The sequence below is a fragment of the Vanacampus margaritifer genome, chromosome 11 (assembly GCF_051991255.1).
Source record: "Vanacampus margaritifer isolate UIUO_Vmar chromosome 11, RoL_Vmar_1.0, whole genome shotgun sequence".
In the NCBI taxonomy this organism is placed as follows: Eukaryota; Metazoa; Chordata; class Actinopteri; order Syngnathiformes; family Syngnathidae; genus Vanacampus; species Vanacampus margaritifer.
In genome coordinates this window covers 6,274,358-6,287,662 of record NC_135442.1, presented here as the reverse complement: position 1 = coordinate 6,287,662, position 13,305 = coordinate 6,274,358, and the positions used below count along the sequence as shown (strand labels likewise).

Here is a 13,305-nt window from a genome sequence, read left to right as displayed (position 1 = left end):
TGACAAAAGGACTTGCGTCGCACTGTTAAATAAACATACATCATATTCCCCAGACACGGCAACATCAATCACACCGACATGCAGTTAAAAAGCGTTTACCCAAACCTGTATTACACACATAATTAGTTTCAGCAGTTGAGAGGCCGGGGAACTGCTGAAGCGTGGCGTCATACACAAACCACAGCACACCCCGGGAGGCCTACTTTAAATTGTGCAAGACAAACAAATGCGCAAAGACGTTTTCAAATCAGCAAAGGGTACAACAAGCAGCTACCTCTCTCCAATTGGCTGAAAGACGCCTGGAGTTCTGCGAAGTGAGGATAGCACAGTGAACTACAACAATAATGATGAGATGGAGATCCTAACGTGCCTCCTAAGTAGATTGCGATTAGAATGCTCTCTCTTTTTATAGAATGCATAAAACCAAGCGATCAAAGTGCTTCCGCCAAGAACAGTCCTTTACCTGCCCATAGGATGAAGCTTCTGAGCTGGTGCTGGGCGGAGCCTCGCGCTTCACTTCGGGTGCAGTCTCGGGAACTCGAACTCGCACAAAGTTGATGACGTGGTGCAGATTGGAGATGAGGTTGGTGCCGGGGAACCAACTGTCATGACAGTGCTCCTCAATGCAAGGCTCCTGAAAACATATTTAGGCTGCATATTTAGAACTGAATGCCTGAGTACCAAAGAAATCCATTGATCATGTGGAAATGGATCACCAAGGCTGAATAGGCTATTTAAGCTTTCCACTACATTGGTAGCAACTACACACAATGACTTCAGGCCTATCTTAGTTGGGACCATTTCAAACCCAAATGTTTGCACCTGAGGAGTGAGTGCTTTGTAAGCCAGTGAACCCCCGAATGTGTATGCACGCTCATTGGATTCAAGAATCAGAAGGCTGGAGTAAATTCATTCAGTTACAGCTGTTTTGTGTATTTAAAGGCCGGGAGATTTCTAATCATTTTCATTTCAAATTACTAGGAGTCTCAATCATTAAGATAAATTGATTCTTGGAATTGTGACTTTACTAACTTCCATAAGAAATTCATAAAAAAAGTAATTATCAGTTATTGATGATTTATTTCCCATCCATTCAATATCTATCCATTTCGTATACTGTTAAGTACGATTAACTCTTTTTGACTGCCAAAAACATTAAATAATGTTTAGTAAAATCCTATGGAGGAGTGCCAAAGACGTTTAAAGACGTTTTTTTCAAAACAGAGGTGAAACTAACCATTTTCTATTATTGATTACTGAAAAACCGAATAAGGTAGAAACGAACTTTTTTTTCTGATGAAAGATGAGAGTCCAATCTTTCATTTGGTAGTATGTGTGTTTCCATAGTCCAAACACATAATTTTCTGTGGACCTTGAAAGATCAGTCAAAAATGCTTAAATCGGCTGGCACCCACGGCATCCCTTTTCTGAAAACGTTTGGCAGTCAAAGAGTTTCTTTATAAAAAATAAATAAATAAACAAACAAACACTCCCTTCCCTGCATCTTACCTCATCTTCTTTGCTGTCTTGAACCTGGTTGTCCAAGCCCAGTTCGATTAGGTAAAGCACCATGCACAGCACATGTTCGGACATATTCTGATGATCCATCCATATCTAAAAAAAAAAAAAAAAAAAACGAATGAAAATGAAGGTACATTATATCCTGAGCTTATTTCAATATAAAACATTTGTGTGTTTGCACAATGCTATCTGCTATTTCAAAAATGCTACATCTTCTGTATCAGGTCTCTCCTGATATGTGACAACACATGAATACCAAATACTTGCTACACCACATTGAAGCACTAATTGTCAAAAAGAGTCTCAGCACAACTTCATACAGAATCATTGTTGAAGGGCTTACCTTGTAAAGCAGAGTGAATATCACAATGTGAAGGGTCTTGCAGTGCAATAGTTTGATTAGGCCTTTATAGCACGGGTGCAGGGGGGTCCTCTCCTTGTACGGAGGCCATGGGTTACCCGTGTGCATGCCAGACTGCTTCAAACTGAGTGACATAATGCCCCAGAGGAAAAGAAGGAGAGCAAAGGACAAATATTATTGCAAATTGTAATATTTTAAGTCTTCCATCTTGTAACCGTCTCCGCCAACAGACACCTATTATCCATATGCAATACAATGCATGTTCTGAAATTCTGCACGAGTCAACAAAAACGTCAAGCCAGTTTTAAATTTAAAATAACCCGTTGACAAGTAAGCCAGTCGAAGTCAGCAAACCTTCGGAAAGCACAGTCTGAGAGATGAGAATGCAATTCTGCCGTTGACAGCTTTGTGTGCGAAAACGTGCTGGAAAATCTCAACTTTGCAAAAGCTGCAGCACTAACTAATAACGAAATGACTGGAATGTGCTTTCAGCTAGAACACTATTATATTTCAATGAAGGTAGTAATATGCAGGGATGTGATTTGACCAAAGTGAAATTATCTGAAAATTTAGCCGGGGGTCTGGGGGCCGCTGGCACCCAGCTAGGTCCAGGGCAGCGCCCTAGTGGGGGGACAAGGGGCCCGGAGCTCATGGGTTTTCCGTGTTTTTAAGTACTTTCAATGCACTCACATGACAAAGAAATAGACAAAACAACAGCATAAATTTTCAATGTATATTGAACTATCCCATATAAAATGGCAGTTTTAGTCAACTCAAAATCAGTCACATTCAAAAACATTGGACTGCCTTTGCTTTTAAAAACTATCACTGAGAATATCATCATATCTAACTAATGTGATTACTAAGTTAACACATAAATAATGTTGAAGAGTTCAAATTTCATGAACAAATAATTGTATCATGACCAAATGTAAAGTAACTCATTTTAGAGCATACCACAAATGTCTTTGTTATAGCAGAAGATGTTATCTGTCGGAGTCATGTGCATACACAATGAACTACTAAAAAAAATAAAAAAAATAAAAATAAATAAAAAAATAAAATCGGATTTTTTTTTTGGGGGGGGGGAGATTAAAAAAGCGGAATTCCGCGAATTAGCGGAAAAATCACATCCCTGAATATGGTATATAATTCGATTTATGTTCTGGACTTGAAACATTGATTGACAGAAAGTACAATGTAGACCCATAAACATCCAAGAACAATATTTGTGAAATTGCTTTTCACTGAGACACTGGCTCTCTCACTCTTTTTATATGATTCTATATATCAGAGACAACAAAGCAGTTCCATGCGGCACATTAAAAACCTCAAAATGGTGACGACATTGTGGGAAAACAATTAACTATCAAGTGATCCATCTGTACTTTCAATTACATCTACACCCAAAGGAGAACCATTATACAAAGGTTATCTTGCCCACTATCATTGCACACACTACTTGAGTTACTATTCAGTAGTAATGGTATTGCCGTTCATTCCAATATCATGAGGAAGGTGATCCCCAAGGATTCTTCTTTCAGTGCAACGGACACATTTGTCTCAGGCCCACAAGCAAAACGAGGGAGATTTCCTCAATTCTATTACAATTTAGCCTGAAATATTGATTTTTCTCGACAGCAATTTAATTGGAAGAAACTCCAGCACCCAGTAGACCTGACCTTTCTTATCATGTCCCTTCATGAACAGATGAGATAAGTGACCTGGCAACACTGGATAGAGCATGATGTGTTTTGTTTAGCTAGAGAAGACTTAACATGAATGTTAACGATAGTTTAAATATACATTTATTTGGGGAAATGTAAGGTTCAACTTACAATGCTGAATATCGGTCCATTGCGGACTGCACGTCACGTCGATAAACAGTTCGGAGAACAACCATGATGGGGTCAAACTCATTTTCCCACACTTCCGCTGTTTGGAAAAAAAAAAGGGGGATGAAGGATGAGTTGTGCTTTGGAACAGCTGCTCCAAAGTGACATTAGTGCGTTTTCCTTCATAACTACTTCCGCTTCTGCAAGTAGTGCATGCCTGCCACCAAGTGGTCGGATGAGGGTTAACCGTTTCCGATTTATTAAGCCGAGGTACATATTCTGCATGAAACAAAACTGTCACAAAATGTCTTCTTGTTGCCATTGCATGGAATTCAAAAATTTAATTAGGTAATTCTATTTTACTTTGAAGTTTGAAGCATAATCCAGGTTTACACAAATACACGATTTGATCGCCTGACTTCCTGAGTTTATTTTACGAGTGGTCAATGTTACAACGCATCCTACCTTTTGGTGTGTACATGCCCTGCTGCATGGAACCTCCCGGCTCAAACACGGGTGCCTTGAAATCAGCCACAGCAGAGAGCATCTCCTCAAAACTGCAGCTCCCTGGTATGATGCCACTCTTTGGGTTGGGATTCTCAGGAATCTGAGGAAATACTCTTAAGGAAGAAGTCGGTGACCGATTAAAGGCTATCAGCTTTCATGTGGCGACTCTTGGATTTATTGAAAGGATACAAGGTCTAACAGTGAGCTGTGAGTGCGATCATTCATACACAACTGCGAGACCATCTCGGCCCGAAGGATCTCATCATCCGTCATCCCTGGTGGTGAGAGTGAGGAGCAGAATGTGAGAAGCTTTCGTGAATAGCTAAATAGTTAAACCTAAGATAATTAGATAAGATTATGGCTATTTTATGTTAAGCTCAGTTTCATCTTCATTAAAATGATGGACAGGCAGTTGACTAAATTTCAGTGATCAACCGGAATTATTTTTTTTTTATTACATACAGGGATGTGATTTGACCAAAGTGAAATTATCTGAAAATTTAGCCGGGGGTCTGGGGGCCGCTGGCACCCAGCTAGGTCCAGAAATAGACAAAACAACAGCATAAATTTTCAATGTATATTGAACTATCCCATATAAAATGGCAGTTTTAGTCAACACAAAATCAGTCACAATCAAAAACATTGGACTGCCTTTGCTTTTAAAAACTATCACTGAGAATATCATCATATCTAACTAATGTGATTACTAAGTTAACACATAAATAATGTTGAGGGGTTCAAATTTCATGAACAAATAATTGTATCATGACCAAATGAAAAGTAACTCATATTAGAGCATACCACAAATGTCTTTGTTATAGCAGAAGATGTTATCTTTCGGAGTCATGTGCATACACAATGAACTACTAAAAAAAATAAATAAAAAAAATTTTAAAAAAAATTGAATTTTTTTTTGGGGGGGGGGAGATAAAAAAAGCGGAATTCCGCGAATTAGCGGAAAAATCACATCCCTGTACATAGGAGGAAAAAATTTAACACAGAAGCAAGCCTCTTTAGGCGAGTTAATCACGATACTTCTTAACCCTAGCCAATGCCAGCCTCAACTAAAACTACAAACTGTAAAATGGACATCCAAACACCGCACTTCCCTTTATCATCAGCCATCGCAAGGTCATTATTCACCATGAGAGTGGCAGTGTCAGCACTACGACACTGTGTGTTGGACCACTTACCTAAATGAATGCGAAGGCTTGTCAGTATGACTAAGAAAGTCAGAGCGCCTTCTAGCATGGGTCGTTCCTGTTCAGAGTCTAACACAGCGTTCTGATGCTGAGATGCCATGGTTAAAAGATCAACCACTTTGAATCTGCGGAAGGGAAGACAATTTCTTCTAAGTATTGCGTAATGTAAAAGATACAGAAATGTGCTTAAATTGGAGCTGACCTCTCAAAAACACTTGAGATAAAGTAGTCAGGATCGAGCCTTGATGCGCAAACCTGCAAACCAAGCGGAAGATATTCAACATATAACAACAATAACCATATATTATGAGCAACGTGTCTAATGATTAGTCCTTACCTGGAGCAGGTAGATGTCAGGGTCGATCATGGAGTTGCAAAAGTGTGACTGCACGTAGGTCATCGCTTGTCCTTTGATCTGCAAGCCATTTCGGACCCACATGTTGCTGTGGATCTCTGACAGACTCGCCTACAATCAAACATTTCAGTTAATCACCTCAGAAGAAGCAGCCTGAAAAGCAGAACCTTTCAGAAAAAGCCGAGCGCGCGATACTACCTGAATTTGCAATGGATGCACCATGATCTTCATCAGCATCTCTTGGTCAGGCAGGAGGCTGTCCAGGTCCAGGCCTTGGCACTTCACAGCCTGGGAATGGTTCAAATAAAACACATAGCATTATAAAACGAACACCCGCTGTTTACAGGAGACAGTTAATGAGCCAAATATCAAAAATCTGCAAATAATTTAAAAAGGGGGTTGTAATTGGGTGTTGATGCCACAAGATCACTCTAAAAAAATGTATTTAAAAAATGGTACTAAATTGTATTTAGTCGAGTGGTTGCACAAAATACAATCATCTGTCACAAGATACATTCCTGAAGTAAACAATACATTTACTTAAAATGAATTAATTCAATTAATCATATATTAATGAAGATTAATCATCACACTATTAATTTTGACCGCAGATGATCCTTTAGCTGACAGCGGATGGTTACGTTAAAAGGTAGCAAACTTCTAAAAGGTGATTAATCTGATTAAAAAAATTTAATCGTTTGACAGCTCTACTTAAAATATGTTTCTGAATTATGTGCGGCTGACCTGTATGGTGCATTGAAATCCCAGCAGTTGAAACATACCTTACTGAGGAACATGGCATAATAGCGGTGGAGTGGCAAATGAAATGTCACTTGATTTGGCAACGGCTAGAAGAGAAAAACATAAGCCATGACAAACCTGGACAAAAAAATGGAATCTCTGTGTATCGAGAACTGTGCCTTCAAACTACCTCATCATTAAAGCTGATGGCATCAAACCAGATCTGAAGCGTCTCCAAGCAGTAGCGGACCACAGTTTTCGTATACTCCTGAGTCTCCTGCAGAGACACAATTCAACATGTTAAAACTCCTTATACGGCCGTAAAGTAAAGTTTCAATTGCGAGTGGGTCAAGCATGACAAAAAGGGGCAGAACTTACTTTGACTTTGCAGTGAGTTAAAAGCCCCCACATTGGTTGTGCGCAGGCCTCGAGCTCAGCTGCAAAAGCTGCATAGTATGTCTGAGACTCAAATTCCACATGTTCATTCAATTCCCGCTTATTCAGGTTCATTCCTGTCACAGCAGAACATTACGAAGTTTAGACAGAAGCCGCGTGTTTGTGGGGGAAAAAATAACAACATTTTTGCATGCATTTTTTTAAGAATTCAAAGCAGGAGACAGGCATACAATGTAGCACGCATAACACCAGCAAGAAGACACTCAAACCCACTGACCGAAGGAGGGGGGTGTTATTTTTAGTGCCGTGACTACACATGGCAAGTGAGCAGCATAAAACACAATTCTAATTCAGTGGCACAGGCTAATATGTGCCATGGTTCACCTACAATCATTATGACAAAACAAAAATGACCCGCGGTTAAGCTGGAGTGGTCAAATAGTGAATATTTATCCTTCTTTGGTTCCCTAAAATTAATAATATAACAAATTGTTCTGGATAATATCTTTAAAGTGGAAGTCAACATTCAACATTTCTTAACTCTTTGACTGCCAGACGTTTTCAGAAAAGGGATGCCGTGGGTGCCAGCCGATTTAAGCATTTTGACTGATCTTTCAAGGTCCACAGAAAATGATGTGTTTGGACTATGGAAACACAAATACTACCAAATGAAAGATTGGACTCTCATCTTTCATCAGAAAAAAAAGTTTGTTTCTCCCTTATTCCGTTTTTGAGTAATCAACAATAGAAAATGGTTAGTTTCACCTCTGTTTTGAAACAAGCGTCTTTTAACGTCTTTGGCACTCCTCCATAGGATTTTACTAAACGTTATTTAACGTTTTTGGCAGTCAAAGAGTTAACAATTATGTGACCTCACCAGTCTACATATGACAGTTAGATTAATATTACATTTGTGGAATAAGAGTTATGAAGCAGAATCCAGCCGTTTTTTTTATCCATCTAAGGGGGGGCGGCCATTTTGCCACCTGCCGTCGACTGAAGATGACATCAATGTGCAGCTTCAGAAAACAGGTGAGCTGTGATTGGTTGTTGTCTGAGCAACATTGATGTCATCTTCAGTCGACAGCAGGTGGCAAAATGGCCGCCCCCTGAAATGGATAAAAACGGCTGAATTTTGCTGCTTATTTCATACTTCACTAACACTATATAAACCAGAACAGTGGGGGTGCATATAACATATTATTGTAAAAAAAAAAAAATGGGGTTGACTTCCCCTTTAAGCAAGCTATAAGACTATTGCAAGTGTGAGGTCACATTTCTCCGCACAGTAAAGGGGGAAAAAAAAAAGTGCAGCTGCTTCACGGTCGAAAAGGACTTACCTTGGAAAAATGACACAAAGCTCATCCACAGCATCAATAATGAATGGTCTTCCAGGAACTTTTTTGCGACACTTTGGTGTGACAAGATGTTGATAAAATCACTAACTAATGGCCAGTACGTGTTATTCTTCAACAGAGCCTCACTGCAGTTCACCACGACATGGCGACTGTTTTCTTCGTCTGTAAAAAGGAAAATGATTCAAACCAGTGAAGGTCAGGTGATAACATCCGGAGCTTTATTTTACAGAGCCATTACGAGCGCTCACCCTGAAGTTCACTTTTAATAAGGCAACTCTCCATCATGTAAAGGAGAACCGTGACCATGATGTCCAGCAGCTGACACTCCTCGGTCACATGACGAGCCAGTTCCTCGTTGCTAAACAATTGCACGCTGATATGGACAATACGGTTGGACATTGTGTCCGACTCGTGGCTTTTCATCAGAGTTTTCATGATGAATGCATAATGCTGAACAAATGTTTTTGTAAATGTGATCTGCCAAAACGAAAAAAAAAAAAACCACACACAAAAAACAGCATGAGTTAAATTGTTGCAAAACAATAAAATGATAAATTGTTACTTGAGAGTTACCTTGTAATCTTGATCTGGCAACATATTTAGCAAGAAGGTGACCTTCTTCTGAGGAAACTCGTATTTGATTGTCCAAAACAGGAGCTCCTCCAAAAAACTTTTATGCTTCAAACATTCAATAATAGACAGGTCTGAGGGAGGAAAAGAAACACAATATGAAGCGTGGTTCAAAAATATGTATTTCCTTCATATTACCTTTTGTACTGCTACTCAGCTTAACCCTCTTTCTCTGGCCGACAGACTGTCCCGCGTCTTGGTCCTCCTGGGAAGGGGAAAAAAAGACACAAAAATCTCATTTCTTAGCTAAAAGCCTAAAAAAAAAAAATGAGAGAAAGACAGAGAGAACTTTACAGTGGAACCGCAAAAAGTTCACGTTTGGTAAAACTGTTGCTTTGGTTGCACAAATTTGTCTTTTGCTTTATTTGACACTCATTTCATTGGACGAACATGACAAGATTATTATGCAACAAGTCTCCAGTTGCATCCCAATATGTTAGTCCAGTGTCTAATGCACCTTTTTTTTTTAAATTGGTCATTAAATCTAAGAATGTTTTATTATGTTAAAAAATGGCTGTATAGTTAATCAAGGTTGCATTATAGCAACAGCTTGACCTTCAGATTTATTTTATTGTCAATGTGAAAAGTAGTATCCAAATTAACCCACTATCCATGAACAAATTGGGTTTGGAATTAGACGTTCCATTGTAACATTTTAAAACAGTATCAGTTTTATACAAACCTCTTTGCTCGACTCATCTGGGCTTCCTGGTACTGCGGATCCTAAAAGTGAAAGTAAATTGGGCATAGCAAGTTCATAAAGACTGTTAAGAGTTATTCACCATGGTCGTTAAACATTACATCCAAGCAAGTGACTGAGGAAATGTCATAAACATTTTTAAGGTAAAAGTGAACACCTTCAAGATTTTACAGTGAGCTGTGGGAGATGACATAAAAAAATTTAACATCAGCCTGCCGGATAATCAAAATCCTACAACCGAATTGTGATCGGGAAAGGTAATAACATATTCAGGAAGAAAATCTCACCCAGTAGGGCATCAGCTCCTCCTTCCGCACCGACATCGGCAGTACTTTGGGCCTTTTCCTCCACAGACACCAGGCCAGAATTCTTCAATGCTGCCAAATACTTTTCATAGTTCTTTTTAGCGAACAAATTATCCTCTTGGCCTGAAGCAGAAGTGTCAAAAGAAAATAGCAATTTGTCATTTATAGTGCAGCATGCTGGCTTTTCATTTGGACATTGTGTTTAATAAAATTGCGCTTTACACCATTAATTTAAGAGCAAACGTAAACAAAAGTAAAAACAAAAGAGCTATGTCGTTACCCATGCTCAACTCCTTGAATGTTTGCTGATTGGTCAAGATCTTGGTTAGTACAGTCCGCATTGCTCCGCCCATTTTGGTGAGCTCTTCCAAGAAGGAGATTTGAGGCTCCAGCTGCTGAAGAACTTTTTGTAGATCTCTCTCAGTTGAGCTGTCTAGTGCAGGGAAGATAATAAAATACAAGTTATGACTCTCCGTATATTTAGTTAATATAATAAGATTATATAGTGCAGCGATTATGGCTTGGGTTCCAACTCATAGACTTAACTTCCGTTAGTTGACTGGGTCACATACAGTATTTTATTTTATTTAACTATCGATAACTAATAACGAGTTTTCACCTGGTTCTGTATAGCCATCTCTCAAATATTGTATGACAGACAGGATAAAGCGAGGGAGAACCAACTCTGACATCAACAGAAGATCTCTGGGAATTGACGGGATGTTCTCTCCTGTTCTCAACCGATGCCGTCTGCAAAACCTGTTGAAAAAATAATAGCAATTAGATTTTGTAGCAAAGTGATGCATAAAAGAGCAGTCAAAAAGGTTTGCCTCTCTTGAACCCAATGAGACATCTCTTGGTCGGTGAATTAACATACAATTTGAGAATTTTTTTATATTTTTTATAGCACATGAAAACTACTATCACTCACCTTGACAATGCTGCCACTGTCCCCAAAAAGGTAAATACATGACAAGCATCTGCTCTTAAGATTCCCAACTAAGACCACATCACTGTTTTGTTGGTTCCGCAATCATGAATGTGCCATGTTATCAGAAGTCATTCAGTAAATTATCTTTTTAAGAAAGGTAATTTATTTTGAGACGGTTTACAAGAAGTAATTCCTTCTTAATGTGTGTTAGCATTTTTTAAGACCTTGTTTTTAGATCAGTGGATTCAACACCGTCTAAAACTTTTTAAGGACCTGGCACCCTGGTGATTATATTTTGAGAGAAACGTACATAGAGAAAAGCTGCTTAAAGTAGCTTAAAGCATTTGAGCTGCTAATTATAAACCACTGGCAATGTACATACAAGGAGATAACTTTTAAATAAATGAGGGACGTATAGAATTGTAAATTAACGTGATCCCCTGGTTGTATTTATATTATTAAAATGTAGGATTTTTCCAAAATGTTTGACAGGTGCCTAACAGCCCAACAAAATATTTTAATAGTATTTTTTTAATATATATCCTAAGTACGAATAATTATTGGCTTATAGAGTTTGTTGTCGGAGAGCACTCCCTCATCGAGAAGAGCAGGTGCAGAATTGATGCAATCGTTCTTCTACGATGAGGCAACATCATTCTACCATTCACTAGTACCACAATTTGACGTTTGGTATTAGTAAAACAGGTTTATCGGTGCTATAACTCTCCGACCATGTCCAAACAACCACATAACTATAAGATACAGTCATGATCAAGTTCAAGCTACTGAGTGATGCTCATAATGGATGGATACTGGGAGTTGTTGAGTCAATGCGAACCCATTAATTACCGGAAAGGCGAAATTATAAATTGACGACGTCGGTTTGTAGTCATTTGGAAATGAAGTGTTTCACAAAATGACATAAAGATTGGTGACGTGGGTGACGACATTTGAATATGAACGAAAAGCTCCCTTCAGAACAGCACCTGTCACTGTAGCATAGGTTAGCTTAGCTTAGCCTAGCCCATTTTAGCTTAGCTAGCCGCAAACTTGGCTTACCCACTCTCTCGCATGACATTACTGTCTCCACAATCACAGGCCCCGCCAGCCTGGCTCCGGAACATGTTGAAGTCATGACTGGTATGGTCTCCGTTGTTGAAGCACTCGGCGCACAGTGACATGCAAGGGGAGATTCCACAGGTCCGGCATCGGTACGCCACGAAATTGGCCGTCCATACCAAGCCGCACAGGGTCGCGTTGTCATAAGACCGGACCGTTTTGCAGAACTCCTCGAATGCTTCGCCCCCTGCAATTAGACATTTACACCAGTCAAGCGCTTCGGTGTCCGTCGCTGGTTTTTCGGGATTTAGCACGTCATCCAGGAGCTCGTGAATTTGTCGGACTGCAGAGCTGTTGTCAGTCCGCTTTAAGTCTGCCTTCAGGTGGGTGGCAGTAGCTTTCTTGTCCCGGCGTAACAGCGACGCCGCCATCATTCGCTGGCTTGTTGTCCACAAATTTATTTTTGTTGTCTTGCGTCCATGTTCTCGCGGGTTCTCGCGATACTTTTCGTTGTTTGCGTTTGTCGTATTTTTTTATATATATAAAAGGGATATGCAGCCTACGAATGAATAGCATACGCTTGTCACACGCTTAATAGAAATAAAAGTTGCAGTTTTCACAATGTACGTATTTGCATAAGGAGTTAATTTTATTGACTCTCGCCTCCAAGCTTCAGACGCATATATCAGTGTGTTTATGTTATATGCTTCTAGGCAACAGGACGGGCGGCCTAATTTTGATCCCTCTTATAAACAACTCAGCTGAAATTGAAAATATAATAATTAATAATAATAAAACACGGGTCATGATTTGAGTCAAAATTCTTAAATTGTTTTAAATGATCAGGGTTATAGAAGGTTTTGCTTTTTTCATTATAGTTTATGGTTTAGTTTTTATTTCATTTTGATTTTTTTTCTTCAGTTCGTTTCATTTCTTTTTAGAGCGGGTTTGTAAGTTTTGATTGTTTGCTTTGTTTTAGTTTTTTTTTGGGGGGGGGGGGTGGTTTCAGTATTACTATAGTTTTTTGGTGTGTTTTAAACTATGTAACATTTCGGGAGCGCAGGAGTTTAAAAAAAAGTGATTAAGTATTGTGTAATAAAGTAGATAAACTACAATTGGTCTCACCTTGCTTCTTAATACAGTGTACCGACATAAACACATATAAAATAAACCACAGAAGCTCATATATGAAATTAATGAACAAAGACTAAAACGAATGACATTTTTTTTTTGTTGCTACAATTATAGTTTTATAGACGTAAATTTTAGTTTAATTGGGTTTTGTTTTTTTCTAAATAACTCTCGTCTTTATTTTCCTTAACATTTCCCCCCCCCCATATTTTAGTTTTAGTTATTTAGTTTTCGTTAACTGCAAGAACCTTGAAAATGCTCCAAAAGCAATGT

The 13,305-nt window shown here is 38.9% G+C and overlaps 1 protein-coding gene across 1 annotated transcript in view; it reads right to left on the bottom strand.

The window, feature by feature from the left end:
* Nucleotides 1-12,380, bottom strand: part of ubr3 (ubiquitin protein ligase E3 component n-recognin 3) — a 33,534-nt gene extending 21,154 nt beyond the window's left edge. Inside the window, exons 1-22 of the mRNA XM_077580216.1 lie at nt 11,902-12,380; nt 10,531-10,670; nt 10,192-10,344; nt 9,894-10,034; nt 9,589-9,629; nt 9,045-9,111; nt 8,850-8,980; nt 8,525-8,753; nt 8,259-8,438; nt 6,901-7,034; nt 6,713-6,799; nt 6,564-6,629; nt 5,980-6,069; nt 5,764-5,892; nt 5,629-5,681; nt 5,418-5,551; nt 4,414-4,499; nt 4,183-4,324; nt 3,721-3,817; nt 1,865-2,006; nt 1,510-1,614; nt 464-634 (exon numbers count right to left, since the gene is read on the bottom strand). Of these exons, the coding sequence (XP_077436342.1) occupies nt 464-634; nt 1,510-1,614; nt 1,865-2,006; nt 3,721-3,817; nt 4,183-4,324; nt 4,414-4,499; nt 5,418-5,551; nt 5,629-5,681; nt 5,764-5,892; nt 5,980-6,069; nt 6,564-6,629; nt 6,713-6,799; nt 6,901-7,034; nt 8,259-8,438; nt 8,525-8,753; nt 8,850-8,980; nt 9,045-9,111; nt 9,589-9,629; nt 9,894-10,034; nt 10,192-10,344; nt 10,531-10,670; nt 11,902-12,335 (2,952 nt within the window). The 5' untranslated portion in view covers nt 12,336-12,380. The remainder of the gene's footprint in view (nt 1-463; nt 635-1,509; nt 1,615-1,864; nt 2,007-3,720; nt 3,818-4,182; nt 4,325-4,413; nt 4,500-5,417; nt 5,552-5,628; nt 5,682-5,763; nt 5,893-5,979; nt 6,070-6,563; nt 6,630-6,712; nt 6,800-6,900; nt 7,035-8,258; nt 8,439-8,524; nt 8,754-8,849; nt 8,981-9,044; nt 9,112-9,588; nt 9,630-9,893; nt 10,035-10,191; nt 10,345-10,530; nt 10,671-11,901) is intronic.
* Nucleotides 12,381-13,305: the final 925 nt, after the last annotated feature.